General features: G+C 43.0%; 1 protein-coding gene across 3 annotated transcripts in view; it reads left to right on the top strand.

Annotated features, from left to right (window-relative positions):
• The first annotated feature begins 3,188 nt into the window (after nt 1-3,188).
• The window catches only part of DGKQ (diacylglycerol kinase theta), a 96,945-nt gene continuing 73,871 nt past the window's right edge, over nt 3,189-26,262 (top strand). For all 3 annotated transcript variants that reach the window (XM_075739366.1, XM_075739367.1, XM_075739368.1), the window contains exon 1: nt 3,189-3,451. In XM_075739366.1, coding sequence (XP_075595481.1) covers nt 3,247-3,451 — 205 coding nt within the window. In that variant the 5' untranslated portion in view covers nt 3,189-3,246. The remainder of the gene's footprint in view (nt 3,452-26,262) is intronic.

Below are 26,262 nucleotides of genomic sequence, written 5' to 3'. Positions count from 1 at the left end.
AGTTCCTCTCCTAAACAAGGAGGAATGTCCCAAAGAACAAATCTGGCAAACAGCACTGAACTCCATCTAAAAAATCCACTGGCATTTCTAATCTAATTACAACTTTTGACACGTGGTAGTCAAACTCAGCTTGTTTGAAAGCACTGAAGTAGACTACACAGGAGTTGAGGCAAGCAGACAGCATGGCAAACAGACTGCTTTTGTTAGTCTCACTAACTTAGTTTCACTTTCTGCACGTTCAACAGGAATTTAAAAGTACGCGCAGTCTCTCTGAATTCAGGTGTCCCCTGAACTCTCAGCTGGTGCACACAGAGACAAAAATCAAGGAACTATGTCACCTTGTACCAACTGTCACCATAGCCAGATACAGTATTTGTGTGTGTGTTGAGGTCCATTCACATTTGAAATGGCTGAGTGTAACATTTTGAATCATAGGATCATGGGATAATTCAGGTTGGAAGGCACCTCAGGAGGTCACCTAGTCTGATTTTCCTGTTCAAAGCCAGGTCATCCATGAGGTCAGACCAGGTTGGTCGTGGCTTATCCAGTCATGTCTTGAAAACTTCCAAGGATGGAGATGGCATAAGCTCTCCAATTAACCTGCTCCTCCACTTGACTGCCTTTAGGGTGAAAAGGTTTCTCCTTATTTCCAGCCTGAATGCCTTGTTTGAAGTTCTGCCCTTTGTCTCTTGTCCCCCCAGCATGCACCACTTAAAGAACCTTTCTCCATCTTCTTGAAAACCTCTGTGTTGGTACTAGGGGGCTGCTATGAGGCCCCCATGAAGCTGTCTTCTTTTTCTTCAGGCTAAGTCCTGCTCCCTCAACCTCTCCTCACAGGATAAGTGCTCCAGCCCCTGACCATCTTGGTGGCCCTCCATTGAACTCGCTCCAGTTTGTCAATGTGCTTCCTGTACTGGGGGCCAAAACTGAATGCAATACACTAATGGGTGCTGAGGAGACAGGGATAATCCCTTCTCACTCTACTGGCTGTGCTCCTGAGCAGCCCAGGATGCTGCTTACCCTGGGGTTGTTGTCACGGCATAGCTGGCTCATATTAGCTCATTGTCAACTGAGACACGCAGGACCTTTTCCACAGCGCTGCCTGCCTGCCTATCATTTCTCCCATCTGCCCAGGTCCCTCTGGATGGCAGCATAATGACTGTCCCCCCCCAGCTTGGTGTCACGTGCAAACCTGACAGTAGTACTCTCTGTCACCTTGTCCATGTTGTTGTTAAAGATGCTAAATACAACAGGTCCCAGGAGTGACCCCTCCACTACTCCTCCCGTTACTGGCCTCCAGGCAGAGTTCAAGTATGACCCATTAACTGCAACCCACTGAGCACAACTACCCAACCATTTTTTTATTCATCTAGTTATCCACCCATGCTGGATCACAATATTCCATCTTGGATACAAGAGTGTTGTGGGAAACAATGTCATAAACCTTGCTGAAGTCAAGGTTCCACTAGTCTCCCCTCCTAAACTGATCTACCCATTTTGTCATGGAAGGTAATCAGGTTGGTCAGGAACCACTGACCCTTGGCAAATCCATGTTGGCTGTTCCTAGTCATCATCTTCTCCTTGATGTGTCCAGAAATGTGATTCAAGAGGCCTTGCTCTACGATCTTCACAAACACCAAAGCCAGGCTGAGTTTGTGGAAGATGGGACCTGTCATTATGGGCTTTGGCTCATTCATTGTATTCAGCAGGCACATATCTTCAAGGGAAGGGGTTTCACACTGCTTCCCTCTTCCTCATCCTCTTGCATATTTGGGACTCCATAAAGCTCTATAGTATCTTTGGTAAGTTTTCTAAATCATGTTTGTAGGAGCAATTAGAAAGATTTCAAAGCTTTTGTATCTAACTGCTCACTCTCCAACCATTAAAAGACATGCCATGCTTTCTTTAGTGTCTAAGTTATTTTTACTCTTTGAACTGCTCAAATCTTTCTTGCTTCTGATCATAAATATGTTCATATTAACAACATGGAAGGGAGATGTAAAGTAAGATTAGTAAAAAATAGAAGATGCTAAGAAATTTTCGAAGGACTTCAGTGTTGGTCTACAAGGTGACAGGATGGTTTTACCAAAAAATAAATCAATCAATGTCAGAGATGAAAATCTAACCTACTCTTTTCTTATCTGTCACGGCTTAATGAAGGTGTCTGGAGGTTGTTTTAGACAGCTAAGTGGAGATTCTCACTTAATATGAAGCTGAGATCTAGGATCCAATTAGACAAGTGGAGATAGGGACAGCATACATCTATATACACAAAATCCAAAGGCATAGCCTGCTATCTTGTCCCAACCTACTCCAGCCATGATACTTTGCCTAATGTAGTAACAGTCAAAGAAACAGAGGCAATTCAGGGACCGAGGAGGAGACTAGCAACATGGAAGCATCCCAGTGTGTAAGTGTTTTCAAAAGTAGCAACACAAAGGTGAAGCGAACATAAAGGACAAAAAAATTGTGTTATAGTGGAGAGAGACTGCTAGGCAGAACACTTTATTGTCAAAAAGGCAGAGATGTTGAGAGTAGAAGGCAAAAGCTATGGCAAACCATCTTCTCCCAGTGCATCATCAGAAAACTTCTTGAGATGGAGCTTTGTGCCCTCCAAAATTGCACGAGGCTGGGGTAGCAAAACTATCCAGTTTAATGTCATGGTGACAAACTGGAGGTCTTTTCAAGCTTCACAGTTTGAACTTGCCGCCTGTTTGTGATGAGACCTTCTCACATGCAGGTCTTTCTTCCCTGCCTCAACGTTTCTTCCTGTGGCTTTGTCACTCATTGCAACGCACCGGCACTACCGACGCCGCACTGAAGCATGCCCATCTCTGATGCCTGTTTACCGCCTACATCGCTGCAGAGGATCTCGTTTTTCCAACACCCTGCCACCTACTTCTCCAGCGCTCACCTGAACTACGCGCTCTGTGCGTAATTCTTACCTAGCAGGAGCGAAGACACCTCAGGTCAAGCCGAGACCTCACCAGAAACGCGGGGAAAGGGGCAGAATGGCGGCGGCCCCGAGGGAGGGCCGCTGGCCTGACCGGAGACGGCGGGACGGCTCCGGGCTTCCCTCAGAGCGGGCTGCGCGGCCCGCGCGGCCGCCAGGTGGCAGCGTGGCGCCGCCCGGCGAGGCCGTGACGGGGCACCGCCCCCGCCCGCCCCCCCCCCCGCCGCCGCCACCACCTCCTCGGGCGGAAGAAAGGGCGAGCGGCGGCCGGTGCCGCACCGCAAGGAGCGGGCATGGCGGACGGGACGCGCTCGCTGCGCGGCGGTAGCCCGGCTTCCAGTCCGGTGCTGGGCGGACGGGGCCGCTCGGTAGTGGTGGCGGCGGCCGGGGGGAGCAGCCTGCCGGGCCACGGCTTCCGCAGGGTGACCCTTACCAAGCCCACCTTCTGCCACTACTGCACCGACTTCATCTGGGGGCTGGCCGGCTACCAGTGCGAGGGTAAGGGGATGAGGAGGGCGGTGGGCGGCCGGGCGGGAGGTAGGGCACCCGGCCGGGGAGAGAGAGGGGCCAGGCCGGGCGCCTCGCCGCCGTGCTGGCCGGGGCGGGTGTCGGTCGTGCGGGACCTGCTGGGAACGACCGCCACGTCCTGGGCGAGGTGGGGCGGGCGGGGGCAGGAGGAAAAAAATTCTAAAAATACTACTACTAACAATAATAATAGTGTTCTAATGATAAAAGCAGTACATTCCGCTAAAAAAATAACAATAGTAATAATAAAATTTATAGTAATAATAGTGATGAATTCTAACAATAATTCTGGTAATAAATTATGCCAATAATAAAAGTTCTGATAATAATAATATAAATTCTAGCAATAATAATAAAAAGTTGGAGGTGCGGCACTTCCTGCTCTGATGTGGTTACATAGGTGTTTGCCATGATCCAGCTCTGCCCATCCCAGGATGGACCTGCTGTGAACCACCAGTGCCCACTGGGGTGGTCGGTGGCTTGCAGTGGAGCTGTCCTGGGGGTGCTCTTATCTGCAGAAATGTCTGATGGTGTGGAGGAGCTGCAACCTGTGTGGAGTTTGAACCTTTTAAACCTGGGCTGATGCCAGGGAGGGGAGAAGGAGTTGCTAGATCTCCTTCTTGCCCTCCACCAGCAGCTAAGTTCCTGGGGGCAATAAAATGATGGCTCGTTCTGATGCAGTAAAACCAGTGTTGTAGGGAAAAGAGAGGTTCTCCATGTCCTGCTTTAAAAAAAACCAACCTCCTCCCACCCCAAAACAATACCTTGATGTCTACTTGAGCATATGCAGCCCAGCCAGCTTGGGTTGGATCTCCAAGACCACGTCTGGAGGAGCTGGGTTGTACAAGGGCTTCATTGTTGGGTGGTATCAAACAAGGCTGTGGGTGTAGAGCAAGTACCCTACAGTGCTTGAAATAGCTCCTGCTTTTTGTCGTTTTGGCGGGTGAAGAGAGTGTGCGACTAAGTTGGGTGGAAGTCATGTTCCTGTGTGGTGCAAAAAAAGTCTTGCAAGAACAGTTTTATATTTGCTTAAAACTTTGCTAAGAGATGCATTGTTCTCTCTGCACAGCAGAAAGTCACTGTCTGCCCTAACAGCTAAAAAGCCCCAAACTCAAGTGAAAATTTCGTAAGTTGTGAAAATGCACAAAGCTCATCTCTTATATCACTGTCTTAAGAAAAGGCAAGTTATTGGAGTCACAAAAGCAGGCATTGAGGTGCCAGTTTTGTTACTTGAACAGCTGGGCGGCTTTGGTATGTTAACAGGTAAGAAAATGTGAAAGGCTTTTATCCCCAATGCCACACTTTTTTTTTTTTTTCCCATTCGCATGCTACGTACATAAAGGTAGTGCGTAGCTGTAACTTGAATTTAGGGTCTTTTCTTAGTTTAAAAACTGTGCTAACAGTTTGTGGTCTGGAATTTTTTTTTCCCCTCGGGCTTTTCAGGCTGAATTTTGGGTAAAGATCATTAGCACCACTGTCTAATGACCGTGTGCTAATGACGCATTTCCAAGCTGCGCTGTTAAGATACTTCTTTCAAACCTACATCTGAAACCTCCACCCCAAACAAGTCGTGTGTGTGAGGGGTAATGAGAGAGAGAAAAATACTTAGTCTTCATTAGGTGTAACATTCCCTGCTCAGAGTGTGTGTGTGGGAACCCTGTAATGACAGCTGGCACATCAGTGTCTCTTGGGTGAAGAACTGATTTTTTTGTTTGTTTGTTTTCAACCAGCTATGCTCAGTATCATGTTTGTATTTTCCAACAACTTACTGCTAAACAGCAAACTTAAAAATTATGTCATGGGTAATTTGCTGATGGTGGCTTCTTCTGACAGCCATGCATACACCCTTGTACCTGTTTGAATAGCTTGGCAGCTTGTTTTTTCCAAGTTATTTGATAAATGCTAATATGATTTCTTGAATGATTTAAGTAAATTCTGTTTAATAATTACCTCCTTGTCACGTTTGCTTTAACTAATGGAGTTTGATCATTTGGAATGCAATAAAAGTGATTGCTAGTAGTGCCAGGCTGAGTAAAAATAAAATTAAAAAAAACAAACCAACAAACAAAAAAAAACCTGCTCCGCTTTTAGTGAAGGAAATGTTTGCAGTAGACTGGAAAAACTTGGTAGCTAATCGCTATCTCCTTTTTCTTCTCCCCACTGAGACTAGGATTGCAAGTGTAATTGCAGATGCACTGATGGTGTCTTTGTTTGGACTGCTTTTGATAAACTGGCTTTGAAATGGAGCTGTTGAGTGCCCTCTTTCTAGGTGAATCTGCAATGGTTTTTGTTCCAAATCTGTTGGTTCAAAGTGTTCAGTGTCCTGATCCTGTTTGTGTTGACGTTCCCTGAAGCTGGTCTTGATCAAAACAGAAAGCTTCCAAACTTTGAAGGGAACTGAGCATGCTGGTGATAAGACTCCATCAGTTAAAGGAGGGGCTGAGGGAGCTCCTGCCTGTCATTATTTTGAGTAGTTGTGTGACCTAAATGACCTAGGTTTGAGTTTGCATTGTGATCGTGCTTCTGACCCTTAGAAAATGACATTTTCTGCATGTGAATGATCAGGTCTGTGGAGTGTTTCAGTAAACTTATCAACTACTCAGCAGACTGGCACATGCCCACGTGGCTTACATGGCTGTGTAGCAAAACCACAAGAAAGCGTAATGAATTCTTAACACATTTCTGGCAGTGCAGGCCAAGATAAGTGGTCCTTCCCTTTTCTTGTGGACTCTGAAAAACGCATAGAAGAGATGCTCAATGCTCTCCATACAAGGTACAAAGTGTCCTGGATCTAATCTCTCTTTTTCAAAGTAAAATACTGCTCCCCTCTCCAGTTCCGGGCCAGTAGTGCTGTTGCCAGCACTTTGTACAGGATAGGAGGTACTCCTGGGTAGAATTGCAGCTCTCTTGCTAGATTGGCAAGATATTTTTATAAGTGAAATTTTACAGGCAAGGCAGTAGACTTCCTACGTGGATTAGGTGCTCAGTTGGGTCTGAAGATGTCACTATATTAAGCTTTTGTGCACATTTATTGTAATTTCAGTCAACCAGGCTTGCAGCTGTGGTGGTTTTTTCTCTTTTTTTTTTTTTTTTTCCCCTTGCAAATTTGCTTTCCATAAGGTCTTTGTGAATGACTCTTTATGTTTCTTGCCACTTCACTCTTTGTAGCCGTGGATTCCTTTGATAAGTGTGTGTGTGTGAAAGAACAAGTGATGTTTGGATAGTAACATGAACAGTTACTGTCTTACATTGCTCTTGCTTTCCAAAGCCACGTTGTTTCAGTTTCGAGTGAGTTTAAATTTCCTCAGACTTAGTAAGGAAGGGGCAGTGTAAGTGACTGAGTTTATGTGTATGTGTATGTGCACCTTAAAAATGAAAAATAGTAAATATATGAAATCTGTATAAGAAATAGAGTTGACTTCTCATTGGTAGTGCACAGAGGAACCAATTTCATATGTGAAAACATATCTGGATGGTATTTTAGTTTGGAGTTTAGTATTTGTTTTAGCCACCAATAAATACATTTCTTTTCTCACTGCTTTTTTTTGTTTTTCTTCTATAAAAGACTTAAAAAAAGTAGGAAGAATTGTGAATCTGTACATTTTGGGGCTACAAATATTTACAGTACTGTAAATCTTTCTAATGTGAACTCAGTTTTGTTTATTTTAACCGAAGGTAAAATGTAACAGATTTAAGTAATAAGCAAGTTGGTTAGCAAATTTAATGGAATTGTTTAGCCATTTTTATGTTATATCTCACTATGTATATCTTTCATTAGAGCATTTATTGGAAGCTGCTGTCAGAGACTTTTTGATATGTTTTTTGTCTACTACGGAAATGTCATTTAAGCAGGTAGTGTATTTGTCTTGATATGAAGGCACTAAGTCAAATAATACTTTGGGAAATAGCATCCTTATTTTCTGTTTTTGTATTTTGGGGCTGTTTGTTTGTTTTTTAGGCTTTGTATTCCAAGGAGAACCTCCAAACGTATTGCAAGATGCAGAAATCAGTGTTCCTCCTAACACTGCAACTTTTCCAGAATAAAATGTAAATGTTGAATTGGAGTTATGTCTATGCCATAAATCTCTGACTTAGACAGCCATAAAGCTGTTGTGATCGGTACAGGCATGTCCCAGACATGGACAAGCCACGTTATGCCTCCTTGGTGTAGGAGAGCCTGGAGATGTTCAGAGAGGATCTCTGCAGGGTCTGGGGATGCACATTCTGGACATCTTTTGGATGGAGTCTTCTCTATTTAAAGACTGTTCTAAGTAACTGGAGTCAAATAGGGAAGGTCTGTGTTAGTTTAAAACGGAAAGTTAGACCAACAGGGAGTCTCTGTACGGATATGGAAATAGTAGCAGGGAATAAAGGAATGAGGAGCAATCTCCTTGGACTTTCATCCTTTCTGGTTGGTTCTGTTCTTGGGACAGGCAACCTGAACATCCTTGACCCTGCTGGCTCTGTTCAGCTCAGTTTTTAAGGAAGTGAATGATATATGAGATTCCTCAGAAAGTCTTAATGCTTGCAGTTCAAAAGGAAAACAAATTCTTCCTTCTTCTGACAAGCTTGGCTTGCTTTTAGTGCATTTTGAACTAAAAACAAAAGATGCAAGAAGGTAAAACTGCAGTAAAATGGTGCTTCTATCCCATGATCAGTTTGAATTTTCAGGACTTGCTCACTTTATTCTTTAGTAGGTTCCTTGTCAGTGGTAGGGCCTTTCTGTGCAACAGTAAGATGTTTGATGTTGAGAGGCAATGTGAGTTTGTGGTTGAGATGTTGAGTGGATCTGACTTTGCTGCATTTAAAACTTAGATTGAGCCATGTGACTGAATCTGCCTTGGGAACAAACACGCAGACTGTTAAAAATAAAAAAAACACCAAAAAAAGACTCCCCAAAAGAAACCCTGACACAGAAACTTAGCTGAGTTCTAGTCAAGCTGTAACACATGTTGGGAAGAACAGTTGCATCTTTCAGTGTGTCAGTCAATCCTCCAACTTACTTGCTGGTCTGGATTTAAAGGATAATCTATTTTGTACTGGAATTTACACGTTTCTTTTCCCTGTCTCCCTCTGACATTTATTTGGAGTAAAACATCATTGTAACCATCAGAGATGCAGAGGAAAGGAGGGGGAGATTTGTAAGGACGCACACAGCTTTTGTAGCTGGAAGCTGTATTTTGTGTTCATAGTGTTATCCCAGATTTCAGTTCAGAAACTCAATTATGTAGGAAATAACTTACCACAGAAAGTGCTAAAGCCAGTAATCCAATACCAGGCTTTGCACAGCACTTTCATATTTCATCTATGTTTCTGCCTCAGTCTGACTCAGTGATAAATGACAAAAGCAATAAAGAAGGTGCTCATCAATCCATCATGGTCTGGAGTGGCTGCGGCTTGCTCTCTCCAGGTTTCCTTTCTAGATGATCTTTCATCTAATATTGCTTAGATTTAATAAGTTCACATGTTCCTCAGCCATCTTGTAGTCTAATACCCCCTGGTTCTTTCCATATCACAAAAATTTTTTTTCAGTCTTCCTCTGGTAAGTTTCCTGTGGACTGTAGTTCTTGCAGTGCTATGCTAAGGGTCTAAAAAGCCTTTTATTCTCTATTGCAGTTGTGTGGGAGATAAATGCCTAACTAGTTATTTCTTTCTGATAAACAAAGGACATTGAACTCTAAGGCTTTTACCATAAAACACTTTCTAAGCACTGTACTGAGCCATTTAACAGTGTTTTCTTTAAAACTTGAGTAGAATTTCAATCAGAAGTGACCTCAGTGCTTCATGGGTGCAGAAGCATTTGCCTGTTCCTATTTTCTGTAATGTTTGCAAGTATTAGCTGAGTGTTTCCCCCTAACTCAGGTTTGTTTTCTCTTTGGAAACCAGTACATTTTAGTAACACGTCCCCTTTCTCTAGAGGTGGTGTGCATTCCTTCTTTATAGATGTGGAAGTTTATATTAAAATAGGATATAACACATCTTACCCAGCAACGCACATCTCTGTCCTTCACTTTTAGTCATCAGCAATTTTTTTAAGTAGTGATGTTACTTTTATTTCAATAAAATGCCTGATACTGTTAGACAGTATCCTAAGGTTTTCCATGTGAAAAAACCCATTAAGTAATCACTTTGCATTGACAATTGCTTCATAATAAGGGATGTGCTAGGTACAATGGGCATTTATTACCCAAGAGTAGATGCTGATCTTGAGGTAGGGTCTCCTGCCTATAGTGCTATGGAGGATGATGTGCAAGGTTTTTAGTTTTCATTCTCCTTTTGGCAGTTTGTAACAGATGATTCTGTGGATTCCACTCCCCCCTGCCTTGCTCTGAATTCCGAGTCCAGGGATAAGGAATTTTGCTGCATTGTTTCCAGGGGGTTCCCTCTGGACAGGGTCCCTGTTGCTTGTCTGTTTTCCCCTCTTTGATTATGTACTCTTTTCAGCTCATCCATAATGTTCCTTTTCTGCTTACTATCCCATGGAAACCTGGTTTTCTTCCTGCTTGTGGAGCTCTTTTGTCAGTTGGCAGCTTTGAATTCTTTTTGAATTTGACTGTCCCCAGATGACCTTTGCTTTTTCATTATGTCTCTAGTTTCTTCCAGTTGTTTCTAACATTGCATTTTACTAGCTCAAACTGTCTTCCTCCTGGGCTGCTTGTTGCTCATCAGGACCATCCTGGCTCCAGAAAATCCCCTTGGTGAAACTGCTTTTGCAACACCTATTGAAGACAGGTGACTAAGTTATATTCATGTATTTAATTTGCCTTGGCTTCAGTGGGGAAAGAACAGGATGTATGTATAGCATATAGGCCTTTCTAAATTATTTTATAGTATGTGCTGATCACCTCCTGTTCTCCCACCTACACCTGCCTTTTAATTTAATAGCACCTTTCAGTTTTGAGAGAAGGCTGTTGGAAACACTTGCCAGCAAAGAGCAGAAACTAAGATTTGTATATCACAATGTGATAAGGAACCAAGTGGAAATGTACTACTTTTTTTTTCTAAATGTGCTACCACAGTATTCTTCTTTTTAAACCATATTGCTGCCTACTGTTGTCTCACTTGTGAAAGTTTGTTATTCACTAGTGTACAGTCAACCCCTAATTTCACTTCCTGGTTTTTTATTTAAATATTTTTATTCGCTTGGCTCTGGAAGAACATGTGTGTGTGTATATATTCATACATATATATTCACATATATTTACATGGGAAGAATACATGTATTTGTATTTTTATATATGTTTGTTGCTTTTTCTCTGTTTAAAACTGAGTATGAGTGATTTACATGGAAGAATGTTTCCGATTATGAATGTAATATGCTGATACTGCTCACGTGCTTGGCTTCTTTTGAAATACCCCCTGTATGATATAAATGCTGTGCCACTTGCTATGTAAAAATAATGTCATTTAAGATCTAAAGCAACTAAAAGTGAGAATAAAAATTACCTTGTTTGACCACAATTTATTCTATTTGTCTGTAGCAGTCTTCTGTATGTAAAACCTGGAGGTTTTACATACAGAAGACTGCTAGAGACATTCCTAATACTTTGCTAAACAGATGCGCTTGGGAGAAACTGAATGATTTGAACTTCAGGTGTTAAAATAGGAGTAGTAGTATGTTGTTCTGCAGGGCAGATTACAGTGGCTAGGAAATAGGTCTTCCAGTTTAAGTATAAGAATATGTAGCAAAAAAAAAAAAAAAAAAAAAAAAATCTCTGTTCCTCATTGCATTTCTTTCTCCTCTGCAGAATGTGTCACATTTTGGTTTGTTATGATGTAATTCAGGAAATGAGTCTGTCCCTTTTCTGCAGTACTTTCTCTACAGCATGTGGAGATAAAAACTGGTACACCTTGTTAACCAGTGAGCATAGGAGTTCTCCACTAACCTGTTCCTTAAGTGTTTCAAACAAAAATACTTCCTTAGTGCTGAAATTGTTGCGTGGTTGGGAGCTTCAAAAGAAGGCAGAAGGAAATTGCTAAGATTCTTCTAAACATGAAGAGGGCATGAGGGAAGGATGTGAACATAAAGTGGAAAGGTTAGTCCTGTTTGAGACCATGGATGCTCTCTTTCAGAATAAAAATGCCCTTTGTGAGATGAAAGATTTTCTTCAGATTCTAGTTAGGATGCCAGAGTGAGTGTGAATCATCACACACACAAATTTGCATAAGGAAACTGATTAGGACTAGTAATCCTGGAATGTATCTGCTGTAGAAAGAAGCCCTTAGACTTGAAACAAAGGTGTAGGCTGAGTAGCATGATCTAGAAAAAGCCTGCTTTTTCACATTAAACCTCTTCTCAAAACAGTGTTGATACAGAGAACTGGAAAAGCTGATTTCAAACTTCTTGGATATTCACAAATATTTGAAAAATTTAAAAGTCTCCAGGCACTTCTGCAAGTTATTGCACAAATTTTGGGTGGCCACAGATGCCGCTGGATATACTGGTGGTATAGTACCACAGCGGGACAGCTGCGCCTGGTAGGTGTGCACATGAGCAGTGTGTCTGCGCGCACTGCTGCAGGGTTGTCATTGGTGGTAATGGCAGCCTTTTGAAAAGGAATCACAATTTCTTTATCCTAGAAGGTGTTGAAACCTGAGGAAAATGGTGCTTGCAATTATGTTTGCTCCAACCCTCTGTCCAGATGCTGGGGAGATTAACTCTGCAAATAGAAGATGCATGATGAGAAACCGAGCATGCGACCCGAAATGAGGAGGTGTGAAAGTAGACATAACCTTAAAAACAAGTGAAAAGATTCCTGTTTTGGTTTCTGTGCCATTGACTTGCATGCATGTAGTTTCTCTTGTGAAGAAGAGAAGTTAACCAGTGCTTCATATTCCCAACAGCACCTAAGACTATCAGATCTCCCCAGCTGAATCCTCTTTCAGAAATTGGCTGAAGCAGGAGGTAAAAATACTGTAATGTTAAAAATACCCTTCAAACAGCTAAGTATCATTGTCTCTATTCTGGTTTTGACCTCTCTTACTCTGTTCCTCTTATCTTCTTGTTGCTCCAGAATAGCTCCTGTCTGGCAAGTGCCTTGAGATTTCTTGAAGCTATTGTATTTTTCATTCAAGCACCTTTTCTTCAGGAGGAACAAATATATTGTTTAAAAAATAAATCCTCCTCCCCTTCCTTGTCCCAAATCTGGAAAGATAATGGAGATATATTATACTTCTGCTCAGTGTAACTTTATTTTCTAAGTACGGTCTCACGGGAAGCCTTAAGAACCTTTCAGCGTGCGTTGGTAATTCATGTGTATAAATTAATACCTGATTATGTTACATAATAAATTAAGAGCAAGTGCTACAAGAACTTGCCATGATAGTCTGATTAAAAAACCCCACAATCCAAACAACAACAAACCAAAATAAAGAAAACCTTGAGATCATTTGGTGCCTCCTTAGGAATGATTTATACTTTCTTCGTGGTAGATTTTGAATTTTACTGTTTTGTGAACAGAGCTCTTGCACCTTGGAAGTTCTGATGTGCTCGTAAGTGGTGTACATACCTTGACACTGCAGACTTCTGCTCTCCAGATAGATGTAAATGCTCAGCTTCTATGAATTATGTATGATCTTACTCATGTGAAAGAGACTGTTCCTTAAATTCAGGATAAGTATAGTCCTGAGTCTCATTAGTGACTCAAGCCTGAGTGATGGAATTGAAATCCTCACTCTTTCTTAACAGAAATCTTTTTAAAATGCTTGAAATTCATAATGAAAATAGGAATGGTGATTTGAAAAAAAAAAAGTAACTCAGAGATTAGCACCTTCAGTTTACTAGTCTTTCTGGAAACAGTGCCTTGTGAGTGTTTTATTTTCCTCTGATTCACCACTGTATGAATCATTAGTTTCCTGACCATGTCAATACCCTCATAGCAACCACATTGAAGAAAATACTGGATGTAGTTACCCAGCTTGCAGAGGACCCTGGTTCTTTGTTTTTTGGGGTTTTCTTTCTCTCTTCTTTCCACCTCTGTTTTTCACTCAAATCCTGTAGCTTTGTACACTTCTGTCTGTGATGCAGCTTGGAAATGAAGCCCTGCATGAATGAGAGGTAGAGGTTGCTATGGCAAATAGGGTATTTTTGTTGGGTTTTTTTTCCTTCACTTGTTTTGTGGTGATAGGAAGTGTTAAGATGCCCTAGATAATGCTGAGATTACCAAAATTAAAAGAGGAAGAACACTTATCTTGGGGTTATGTATATTAGTAATTTGGCATACATTTTAATTGTATTCAGTGTTTCTTTTAAAATTATAACTGCTGTGGTGGTAGGTGGGTGCTATTGTAGCTAAGATTGGCACTGAGTTTTAGTTTCCTCAGGATTTTTTATTACATTTTTATGTTCTATGCTCAGCTTTTAAGAGGCAAGGTGAAATGAAGTGCGTATCCTAGGGGCTGCAACTCTCCTGCTTACTGGGTACATCACTGAGTATTGGAGGCTGAGTTTATGTAAAATGCTGCCTCTCTCTCCTTGGTCCATTCAAACCCTTACCTGTGTTTTGGAGGGAATTTGTGGGTCGTTTCCCTCCACCCTCCCCCCGGCACTTAGGAAACTCATTGAGGCTCTGTGTGGGGTGTGTGCACGTGCCGTGTACATTGTGTGCCCCTGGTGATATGCCCCATAGGTCCAAGACTATATTATGGCTGCTCTGAATGCTGTAGTGTTGAGAATGTCTCCAAATCTTTGAGTACTGTGAGGGATTTCAGGCAACTGTGTAAACCTCACATTTTTCTGTCAAAATGCCTTCATGGCTTATGAAGTCCTATGGTGCATTAAATTCTGCTGTGATCTGCTCTGTTTATTTAAAGGTAACTCAAACTGCTCTTTTTCAAAGCTGAAGACTTGCTATTGTTATTTCCTCAGTGGGGAGGCATTTTGGCTTGAGTATGTCTAAAATTGCAGAAGTGTTAACAGGACCAATTTTTGTAGGAGACATCTGTGTTGTCCACCTGTGTTTTCGGAAACTAGTTATTGTAGTATGGCATTGACATTGTGTGTGAAGTTACATATGCAATACTGGGCAAGCAGTGGTAATGATGCAGGAGGCCATGTACGTGAGGGCTGGAAACCTGCAGGATTTATGTACGTTCCCTAAGAATGATGAAGTTTTAGTTACAAGGATGCTTTCAGTAAATGTCAAACTATTTTAGTGGATTTTCCTTAAAATTGAGGGCTGTATCAGACTGCCTTGTGTTTTTTGTTGTGTTACTCTGTTCTGAATACTGTAATATATAGCTCTTTGTTTTGACCAGTAGCTGTGAGTCAGCTGGAGCATGCTGATAAACAATTGACAAAGTTTCTCTTTGTAAAGAAAGCATCATCCTGAAAGCAGTGAATTGGAGAAGCTGTTGCAGACGACAGCTGCAGGGAGTTAAATGCCATGTCTTTCGCATTCTTGACACTGGTGTGCGTGTCCTACAGTAGGTGGTTCTGTGGTCCAGCTGGGTCTTCCTTGTCACTCTCCTGGTTTTAACCATTGCATGTTTCTCTGCCCTTGCTGTCCCATTTCACTTACAGATGCTGCAGAGCTGGTGCCTCTCTACCCTAGCCACTGTTTTTTATGTGTTGTTCAGCTGATTGCATGGGCAATCTGCAGCAGAAGACAAAAGCGGGTCCAGCTTAAGACAAAGTCAGAGGAAAAGACCGATATTTAAGTGGTCTTCAAGAGGCTTGTCTGTAGTGGTATCTACATTCTTCTTACCCCTATGGCATCTTGCTGAAATTTTGAGTTGGGTGTCATTGGAAGATCTCTCTTCTCCTTTCAAGGGTGTTAGGACCTATAACCTTTCACTGCAGGTGCAGTGAGGGTGGTCAGAGGTTTTTCTGTCAGACTTCAAGCTGGCTTGACCCTTTCTAGCTGTGTAAAGGCTGCAGTCTGGAAGATCTGGCAAAAAGCTACAACTATGTTAAATGGGCTGGCATCTGGTTTGTATGGGCAACTTTCATCCTCTAGCCCATACAAAAGAGCTACTGCAGTGCTTAATTGTTTGCCTCTGGATAGACAGATTTCTGTGGTCAGAGACTTTCTTTTCAGGATCCCTGTCTTCAGCATCACTGAGCACCATTGCTAGTCCCCTAAGATGGGGATATTGTGATTCCTTCTTACTGGAAGGAGAGTTGCGGCCATCCCAATGGTCTGTGGCTGTTGCATGGTGGGTGCAGCTTCCCAGTAGTGTGTTACCATGCTAGGACCATGCAGTGGAAAGGTGAATTCAGTGGACAGGGCAAAAACTGTGTCCCTCCAGGCTCCCTGTGCAGCTCCATGTTGTAAGTGGGATGCCTCTTCCTCTGGAAGGTCTTTTTTGGGGAACTGTCAGAAAAGAGATGGTGACCTCTCTCCTGATGTTGTGGTCCTCTTGGAGATTACTGGTTTTCCATCAGTGAACCAGTGCCTCATCCCAGGGCACTGTTCTGTCTTTGGCCTAATCCTCAAGAAAAGAGAAAGTGTTGGTGCTTTCTGGATATGAATGTGAGTTTGGCACTAGCCATTTTCCATCCGTCTGAAGAAGACAAAGCTTTTAATGTTGGGGACTTGTTCTGTGCTAAAATCATGTGCCTTTGAAATTCTGTGCCCACCTGCATTTCACAGGTGGGAATTCTGATCTATGTGTCTTTCAAGAGGGATTAAGTAAAGTCTATGCAGAACTCACCATTCTGATAAAATTTCATAGAACAGTTTGGGTTGGAAGGGACCTTTTAAAGGTCATCTAGTCCAACCCCATGCAATGAGCAGGACCATCTTCAACTAGATCGGGTTGCTCAGAGCCTGGTCCAGCCTGACCTTGAGCGTTTCCAGGGTGGGGCGTCTACCACTTCTCTGGGCAAACTGTGCCAGTGTTTTTCACCACCCTCATTGTAAAAAAAATTCCTTCCTTATATCTGGACAGAATCTACCTTCTTTTAGTTTAAAACCATTACCTCTTGTCCTATCACAACAGGCCCTGCTAAAAATTTTGTCCCCATCTGTCTTCTAAGCCCCCTTGACGTATTGAAAGGTCACAATACGGTCTACCTGGTGTCCTGGTTTTTGGCTAGGACAGAGTTAATTTTCATGAGAAGTAACTTTTTACAAGAAATGAGTAAGAAATATGATCAGGACTAGAGGGGCCCTGCCTCCAGCCAGGTGGACGAAAAGGATGAGTGGGTTTATTGGACTGTGTGGATTCAGTGGCCTGGTGTCATGGTTCTGCCTCAGCTCACAGCTAAGCACCATGCAGCCGCTCACTCTCTCCACCCTATGGGGGTATCGGGGAGAGAATCAGAAGAGTGAAAGTGAGAAAACTTATGGGTAGAGATAAAGACAGTGTAACAGGTAAAGCAAAAGCCATGCACACAGGCGAAGCAAAACCAGGAATTCATTCCCCGCTTCCCATGGGCAGGCAGGTGTTCAGCCATCTCCAGGAAAGCAGGGCTCCATCATGCATAACAGTGACTTAGGAAGACAAATGCAATCACTCCAAAGGTGTCCTCCCCTCCCTCTTTCTTCCCCCAGCTTTATATGCTGACCAGGACATCATATGGTATGGAATATCCCTTTGGTCAGTTGGGGTCAGCTGTCCCAGCTGTGTCCCCTGCTAACTCCTTGTGCACCCCCAGCCCACTTGCTGGTGGGGTGGTGTGAGAAGCAGAAAAGGCCTTGGCTCTGTGTGAGCACTGCTCAGCAGTAACAAAAACATCCCTGTGTTATCAACGCTGTTGTCAGCAGAAATGCAAAATGTAGCCTCATACCAGCTACTATGAAGAAAATTAAGTCTTTCCCAGCCAAAACCAGCACACCTGGCACATCAGACCCCCAGGAGTGTAAGGCTCTACAGGACATCGGTGCACAGTGCACCCTAATGCCATCAAGCCATGAAGGGGCAGAACCCATCTGTATTTCTGGAGTGACAGGGGGATCCCAACAGCTGACTGTACTGGAGGCTGAAGTGAGTCTAACTGGGAATGAGTGGCAGAAGCACCCCATTGTGACTGGCCCAGGGACTCTGTGCATCCTTGGCATAAACTGACGCCAGAGAGGGTGTTTCAGGGACCCAAAAGGCTGCCAGTGGGCTTTTGGCATAGCTGCCGTGGAGAACAGAGGAAATTAAAACAGTTGTCTACCTTGCCTGGTTTCTTGGAGCACCCTTCTGTTGTGGGGTTGTCGAGGGTTGAAGAACAACAGATGTCAATCACTACCACAACGATGCACTGGTGGCAACATCGCACCAACCGAGACTCCCTGATTGCCATCCATAAGTTGATTCATCAACTGGAGAGTCAGGGAGTGATCAGCAGAACCCACTCACCCTTTAACAGTCCCACATGGCCTGTGCCAAAGTCTAATGGAGAGTGGAGGCTGACGGTAGACTGTTGTGGCCTGAATGAAGTCACACCGCCCATGAGTGCTCCCATGCCGGATGTGCTGGGACTTCACTATGAACCGGAGTCAAAGGCAGCCAAGTGGTACGCCACAACTGGTATCACTAAAGCATTTTCTCGATCCCCTTGGCAGCGGAGTGCAGGCCAGAGTTTGCCTTCACTTGGAGGGGTGTCCAGTACACCTGGGACCAGCTGCCCTGGGAGTGGAAACACAGCCCCACCATTTGCCATGGGCTGATCCAGACTGCACTGGAACAAGGTGAAGCCCCAGAGCACCTGTGATATGTTGATGACATCATCGCGTGGGGCAACACTGCAGAAGAAGTTTCTGAGAAAGGGAAAAAAATAGCCCAAATCCTTCTGAAAGCCAGTTTTACCATAAACCAAAGTAAGTTCAAGGGACTTGCATAGGAGATGCAGGTTTTAGGAACAAAATGGCAAGATGTACACTGTCATACCCCAGTGGATGTGATCAGCAAAATAGCAGCTAAGTCTCCATTCACTAGCAAAAAGGAAACACAAGCTTTCTCAGGTGTTGTGGGATTTTGGGGGATTCATACTCCAAATTACAGTTCGGTTGTAAGCCCCCTCTATCAGGTGACCTGCAAGAAGAACGATTTCTAATGGAGCCCTGAGCAACCACAAGCTTTTGAACAAATTAAACAAGAAATAGTTCATGTAGTAGCCCTTGGACCAGTCCGGGCAGGACCAGATGTAAAAAATGTGCTGTACACCGCAGCCGGGGAGAACGGCCCTACCTGGAATATCTGGCAGAAAGGACCAGGGGAGACTCGAGGTCGACCCCTGGGGTTTTGGAGTCAGGGATGCAAAGTATCTGAGGCCTGTTACACTCCAACTGACAAAGAGAGTGGCAGCATATGGAGGGCTTTGAGCTGCTTTGGGGGTGGTTGGTACTGAAGCGCAGCTCCTGGCACCCTGACTGCTGGTGCAGGTTAGGTAACACTAGGGGGTCTACCAATTGAGCTGACCCTCCCAATGGAAACTTTTACATACTGTAGAAGGGCATGAAGTCCCTGCAGCACACATAAGGAATGTGTTAGGGAGGACAATCTGGGTGACTCCTGCCTTGGGCAAAGCCAAGCCATCTGTGGGATTGCTTATGCTCAGGGACTTGGGTGCACTTGGAGGGTCATGCAGAAGGATGGGGAATTCTGATGTGTACCTCAAGGGGATCTGATTTTGGGTGAGAATAGCCTATAAATTAAATTCTGTGATGTTAATTGCTAAATAACTGTGTTGTATGTTATCATTGCTACAATTGCTATAGGATGTATCAATGGTATTACAGTAAGAATCACTCAAATTAGTGAAGAATGAACTTTGATGAAACCAAGCAAAGTTCAGAGGTGATTAAACCAGAACTGGCTTCAGCAACGAGCACCCAGCAACTTCCTCAAGATTGACATCTTCAACATACAGGCCATGAGCATGGACCACACCAGATAATCAGCTACAAGCTCTGGATGCAGCATGCAATAATCCAACACCACACAGTCTCCCCTGCCCTGGAGGACTGTTATGACAGACAGACCTGAAGTCATGGACTAAAGGAACTCAACAGACATTTTAGAGGGATGGCCCAGACAAAGATAGTGATATCTGTGTGTATGTGTGTATCTCTCTGTCTCCCTCTCTATATATCCAAGACGGGAGGAGTGGTGGTGATCTAGTGTAGAATCTGGGCATGACATAGATGGTATAGAGTAAAGGGTGGATAATGTCCTGGGTTTTGGCTGGGGTAGAGTTAATTTTCACAAGAAGCTGGGAGGGGACACAGCCCAGACAGCTGACCCAAACTAGCCAGAGGAGTATTCCATACTATATGACACCAGGAGGAGGAGGAGTTGCTGCTTGGGGACAGGCTGGATGTTGGGTCCAGGGGTGAGCAAATTGCATTTGGTCGATTTTCTTGGCTGTGAGCACACATTGCTGGCTCGTGTCCAGCTTTTCATCCACCAGTACCCACAAGTCCTTCTCCTCAGGGCTGCTCTCAATCCCTTCATCCCCCAGCCTGTATTGATACCAGGGGTTGCCACAACCCATGTGCAAGACCTTGCACTTGGCCTTGTTGAACCTCATGAGGTTCACATGAGCCCACTTCTTGAGTCTGTCCAGGTCCCTCTGGCTGGCATCCTGTCCCTCAGCTTGGTGTCATCTGCCAGCTTGCTAAGGGTGCACTCAATCCCACTGTCTGTCATTGGTGATGATATTAAACAGCAGTGGTCCTGGTACGGACCCCTGATGGACACCACTCATCACTGATCTCCATCCAGACATTGAGCTGTTGACCACTACCCTCTGGATGTGACCATCCAGACAATTGAAGCCTATACTCAGCCAGGCCATATCCTTCTTGTACAGCATAGAAGAAGAGTGAACTGCAGCATGTTAAGTGGAGAGGGTGGACCACTCTTCTTTGTATAGGTACAGCTGGTAGGGTGTCTAGATTTTCTGCTGGCTATGATTTTGATGTAGAAAAGCCTCTTGTCCAAATGGAGCTGGCTATTTTTGCTACTGTTGTATAGCTTGCTGCTGCAGTTGTTATTGGCTCCTTGGAGTGCGAAGCACACCAGCGTAGGTGCCTCTGTCTCTCCAGCCGAAGGTGCTCTAGCTTCGCCTGCTTAGCAGAATTTAAGAAACCCACTCTGGGTGAAGTCAGGAGATGGGCGGATGGGGAGGATGCTTTTCTGACAGGTGAAGTTCTGTTAGTTCATTTGTCAGTACTGGTCTCACTGTACCAGGGAAGATGGAAAAACAAGATAGAGTTTGTTGTTAAGACTTCAGAATGTTTACAGCCTTACTGATGAGAGAGTTAGAGTTCCTCATGGTAGCCTAGGGGCTTTGTAAGGCTACCACCATTCAAGCAAACCTACTATAACCAAACTGGTGCTTTTATTATTGACAGTTCAAGTATATAATTGAATTAATTTGACTGTTTTGTTATTCAGGAGCTTGTCTTGTTTTCACTTGACTTGTTGCTATGTTATTTCCTAACAGCATGTCTGAAGTACAAATTAATTGGGATTCAAATGTGCTACCTTGAAATCACAGAGCTCAGATATTACAAAAGCATTTATTTTTGGTATTTATACGTATAAATAGAGCTTGGTCTTATGTAGACAATTCTGGAAGTATAAAGTACAATGCAGTCCACATTGTGTGTGGGTAAACTGCATTTTTATCAGATAGGGTATATTCTGATACTCCATTTAAAGCAGAGACAGGTAAGACTGGAGAGTCCTGGAGAGAGGAAAGAACCTGGCAAGTACAAGTGATCTGTAGGGAAGCTCAGTAAACATTGGAAATTTCTAATTTCTTCTGGATTTTTAGAGGAAGAGGATCCACAATTGGTCTCATTGAACTGTAAGACACGGAAAGGCCAAAGGTTTCTCACTGCAGTGAGAGAGGAGGGTGTTTTTAACGCCTGACTTCTTAAAGCTTTCAGATTTTTATTTTTTTTTTCAGATTTTTTTCCATTCCTGTCTTGCTGTTTGAAATGTTCTGGGAAGGCCAAAGCCTCTAGTGACAGCTTTCCTGGTGACATTTAGCAAGCATTGCACAACAGGCTTCTAAACTTAAACAAGGTTGTGTTTTTGTCTGAGAGAGCACACCAATATTGCATACAGGTCTTTGCATGTTTCTGATGAATTGGGAAATAAGCTGGCAAGATCCATGTACTGCATCCAGCATTCCTTTCAGTGAATAGTCACAGTATTCAGGCTGGCCTGTGGTCATGGTCCTAAACAAAAAAGCTAAATGTGTCTGTGTTGGCAAGCTGCTACAATAGAAAAGGAGCTCAAAGCTGTGTAACAAATGGAAAAGTTAAGTTGCACAAACTTCCAGTGAAAAGAGAGTGTTGCTTTTAAGTTACTCATGAAAATAACAACTCCTCTATCAGCTTGAATGGTCCTGTCTGCATAAGCAGTCTGATAACGGTGTGTTTTATATAGTAATTTAAAAACATTGAGATTTAAAATAAAAAGAAGTACTTTTCTCCAATCTATGGCTACTTAGTCTGCGGGCATTTCCTTAAAGCTATTGTCTTCTAATTATCAATGGATCTCTTCAGCGAACACAAAGGCTGTCCTGCTGAACAAAGTAGCCTGCTTGCAGGACAGAGGACAACTTCAGAAGTGAGTGAAAAAGTGCCCAAAGGGCAGAGATACTGTAAGATTAAACTTGTATTTTGGCTTCTGTCATGTTAGGCACATGTTATGGAAGAGCAGGAAGACAGGAGGAAATAACCTACTTAGTTTTGAGCAAAATAAAACTTTGTTTTGATAGAATTAGTCTGACTTGGCCTGAATTGTTTTGGTGCTGATATGCCCTTTAAGTCCCACTGATTCATTGTTTGGAAAGTAGAGACTGTTATTGTTGTCTTGCATAACAGCTTTGAAGCTTTGGTTTACTCCCTGGCTTTGCTAGATTTCTTGTTAGTTTTGCTCTGTCCATCTAAAGACAGTTGTCCTTCCTCCTTCCATCTTTTAAATACACTGCAAAAGCTATGACTCCAGTGCTGGGCATCCTTACCATTGTGTGCATGGGTGTACTTTTATTAAACTGTTCTGAGCAAGCTAATTCTTCCACGTTCAGTTCTTCTGTGCTCTTCTTCCTTCCCCAAGTGCTCATAAACAGCCTCTTTGTAAACCAGTGCTGCTGTTTCACGACTGCGAGCCCTGGCAGAACCGAGGTGGAAGCTAAGACATCCCTATGAATGCTGGCAAACAAAATGGGAATTTTGGAAGCCTTTCCAGGTCCTGGACTAAAGCAGTTTGGTTTGGTCATCCACCAGAAGGCAGAGGGCTCTGCTGTGTTTCAGGGTAACCCTGGGGAAAGTGGCTAGACTGAGCAAATATTTGCATCCCGTTCCTTAATAAGAGAGGTAATAAGAGAACGTCTTGTTTTCTCTTATTCTAGCAGTGGTTGCCAGTGGTCTTTAAAAGAGCTGTTTTTTTCACTTGCTGAGCATTTATCTTTTTTCTTTTTTTTTTTTTTTTTTTGAGGGGAGGGGTGAGAATAACCATTTGAAAGACCAGCTAAGTTTTGCCACCTTATGTGGGTTTTGCTGTTCTTTCTGTTTTGCTGTCAGTAAGTGCCCAAAATAAGCCTATTTGACTTGTTAAAATAACCAGCACCTTGCCTCACTACCTTGCTGCAGAAATAGTTGTACAGAGAAAGGAAAATAATCAGTTCCTCATGGCTGTAATACACATGGCAAGAAATGCTGAACATAAGTTGTAATAAGGGAGGTTTAGTTTGGACATCAAGCACCAGGCTCCTAACTGAAAGGACTTTGGAGGGTGTAGAGTTGGCTGTGTGGAGAGGCTGAGGGTTGTCTCTCCTAGGTGGGTTTTTGGAGCAGGTTTGGCTGGCACTTGTCAGAAGCACAGACTAGCTGAGCTCTTGAGGTTGCTTGGTGCCCAATTTTCTGTAAAAGTTAATGTGTTGCCTACATGCTTTCATTACAGTTACCTCTGAGACATACTGAGATTCATGCCCAAAGTAGTAAATATTTTTCTAGAAATTATTTTGACAGAGTACGTATGTGGCACAGAAATAACACACTGTAAACTATAATGTGTGAATGTTTGACATCAGCTGAGCAGAGTTGTTACTACTCTTCCATCTTTCTGCTCAGAATGAGTTTTGGTTTGCAGATCTGAGAAGAAACGTATGGAAATCGCAATGCTTCCCTCATCATTTGGACTCAGGAATGTCCTCATCTCTTCCTTGCTGAGAGGTGTCTTCTCAGGAGCAAGCCATGCGAGAGTTCCTACAGTCATTTATTTTGATAAATGCCAATACTTTTCTGTTAATTGTTAAATTTGTAGCATTCTCAGGTTTGGCATCTGGAGTAGAAGAACATTTCATAATTCTGAGGAACATTCATATTCTGAAGATTAGCTCTGACTTTGGGGAGATGAAATGCCTCTGACTTGATGTAGCCAAAGCAAATTCAAATATTCCCTCTTTTTCTGCATTGTTGATGCTTTATATAAGTTGGTGACGTACAGAACAAAGATTTGTAATAATTGTCTGTTTAAGAGAAATATTTATGTTGCTAGAAGTACTGATGAATATCTTTTCCTATGAAGTTTAGTGATGAGAAGCCTGGGAATGTTTTTGAGGGAATAATTTACCCCAATTCATTCTTTCATTGTGATAAAAACAAGATATATGTTACATGGTCTGATTTATAATCTGGTGTATTGACTTGAACTAAAAGAATTTAGGCTTCTGCAGTAGATGGAGAAACATGGTCAAAGTCATCATCAGGTATCTAAAGAGCAACTCTACTCCTCTTATCCTGAACTTTAATGTGTCTCTATACTCATGCATATTTTAGGCTTAAAAATTTGCAATTTCATATGCATTTTAAGAATCACATGCTTTGCCTCAGTCTTCACTGGCAAGTGCTCAGCCACACTGACGAAGTTGCAGAAGGCAAAGGCAGGGACTGGGAGAATGCAGAACCACCCACAAGGTCAGGTTTGAGAATATCTAAGAAACCTGAAGGTGCACAAGTCCGTGGGACCTGATGAGATGCATCCACGGGTCCTGAGGGAACTGGTGGATGAAGTTGCCAGGCCACTTGCCATCATATTTGAGAAGTCCTGGCAGTCTGGTGAAGTTCCCACTGACTGGAAAAGGGCAAACATAACCCCCATTTTTAGAAAGGGGAAAAAAGGAAGTCCTGGGGAACTACAGGCTGGTCAGTGTCACTTCTGTGCCTGGCAAGATCATGGAGCAGATCCTCCTGGAAACTATGCTCATGCACATGGAAAATAAGGAGGTGATTGGTGACAGCCAACATGGCTTCACTAAGGGCAAATCGTGCCTGACAAATTTGGTGGTCTTCTACAAGAGGGGTTACAGGGTTGGTGGATAAGGGAAAAGCAACTGATATCATCTACCTGGACTTGTGCAAAGCATTGGCTGGATAAGGACTAATTCCTAGGTGGATAAGGAATTGGTTGGATGGTTGCACTCAGAGTTGTAGTCAATGGCTCGATGTGCAAGTGGAGATGAGTGGTGTTCCTCAGGGGTTGGTATTTGGCCCAGCATTGTTGAGGTCCCTTCCAACCCAAACCATTCTATGATTCTGTGATACTTGTACCACCTGCATCTGGTCCAGGAAGCTATTTATAAATGTGTTTGACTTTTAAAATAAATACTTCAAATTTGTAAGCCAAAATTACGTATGAGTAGAGAGAGATGCATTCCTGTTCAGGATAGAAGAAATACAGTTGCACTTTAGATACCTGATGAGGACTTGTCCATATTTCTCCATCTACTGTGTTTCATCTTTTTTTTTTTTTTTTTTTAAAGATAACTTTTCAAAGATGATGTGTTTGGATAAGGATCATCTATAACACTTGCAGACACCTGCTGTTGGGGAAAAAAAAGCTGCCTGATATTTAATCTGGTAGAAGGAGGGGTTTTTTGTCCTGTACAATTTCCATGCACTCAAGATAATGTAGACAACATTCCTCTGGCCATGCAAAAAGTGGCCCAGTGCCAGAGTCAGTTGCTAGGCATAATCACAGGCTTTGTCTTGTTTTTTCTGAGCATCTTAGCAAAAGACAGGTACAATCGAGGGTACTCTGCATGGAAGGTTCCCTCCAGAACTGAAAGTTGGCATTCATGACATGTGAAATGCTAAAATAAAACCACACTGACTATAGGCCTGCGTTTGGGTGGCAGACAAAAGTGATAGAGGGAAGCAATGAATTCAATGTTTCAGGTGGATTTGTGGCAGCAATGTCTTAGTAGGGTATATGCTACTCAACTCTCTTGTTATCTGCCCACCACCCTCTCTACAAAGGCCAGTAGTGAGCTGAGAGTTCACATTGGAGATCAGCTGCTGAGGATTGCGGAAGAATCTTTTAAGTGAATTAATTTTAATCTACCATTTTATTACCTGGGGTTGATGAATGTTAAGTGGTGTGTATGAAGGAGGGAAATACACTCTTATAAGTTGATGAGCCTTGAGTCAGCTTTTACAAATCAGGCAAGAAATGAAGTTAGAGTTGTAATGATGTGTCTAGCGAAATATATGTGCAGTGTGTAATTGTCAAAAAAAGGCAAATTGAATGCTAGACATTATTGGGAAAGGAATGGGGAGGAGTGGCACAAAAACCACCTCACTGCTGTGATATAAACTCAGTGTGCACATACTGTCTGTGTGGCTGGGTTGCTGGCGAGTCCGTAGGAGTTTCATGCAGCATTGCATCTTCAAGAAGGCATTTTCTTTTTTCTTTTTTTTTTTTAATCCCCCTTATAATTCTTTCATGTAATCTATGTAAATTTATAGGGCTTTTCGTGGAGGATTGTAGAGAGTTTTCATTTATGTAATACTCCTACATATACCAAACCATCATGTCTAGTAAACTCTCCAAGA

This window comes from Balearica regulorum, chromosome Z (assembly GCF_011004875.1).
Source record: "Balearica regulorum gibbericeps isolate bBalReg1 chromosome Z, bBalReg1.pri, whole genome shotgun sequence".
NCBI lineage: Eukaryota > Metazoa > Chordata > Aves > Gruiformes > Gruidae > Balearica > Balearica regulorum.
Note: the sequence above shows the minus strand (reverse complement) of the source record. Positions and strands in the feature narration are given on the sequence as shown.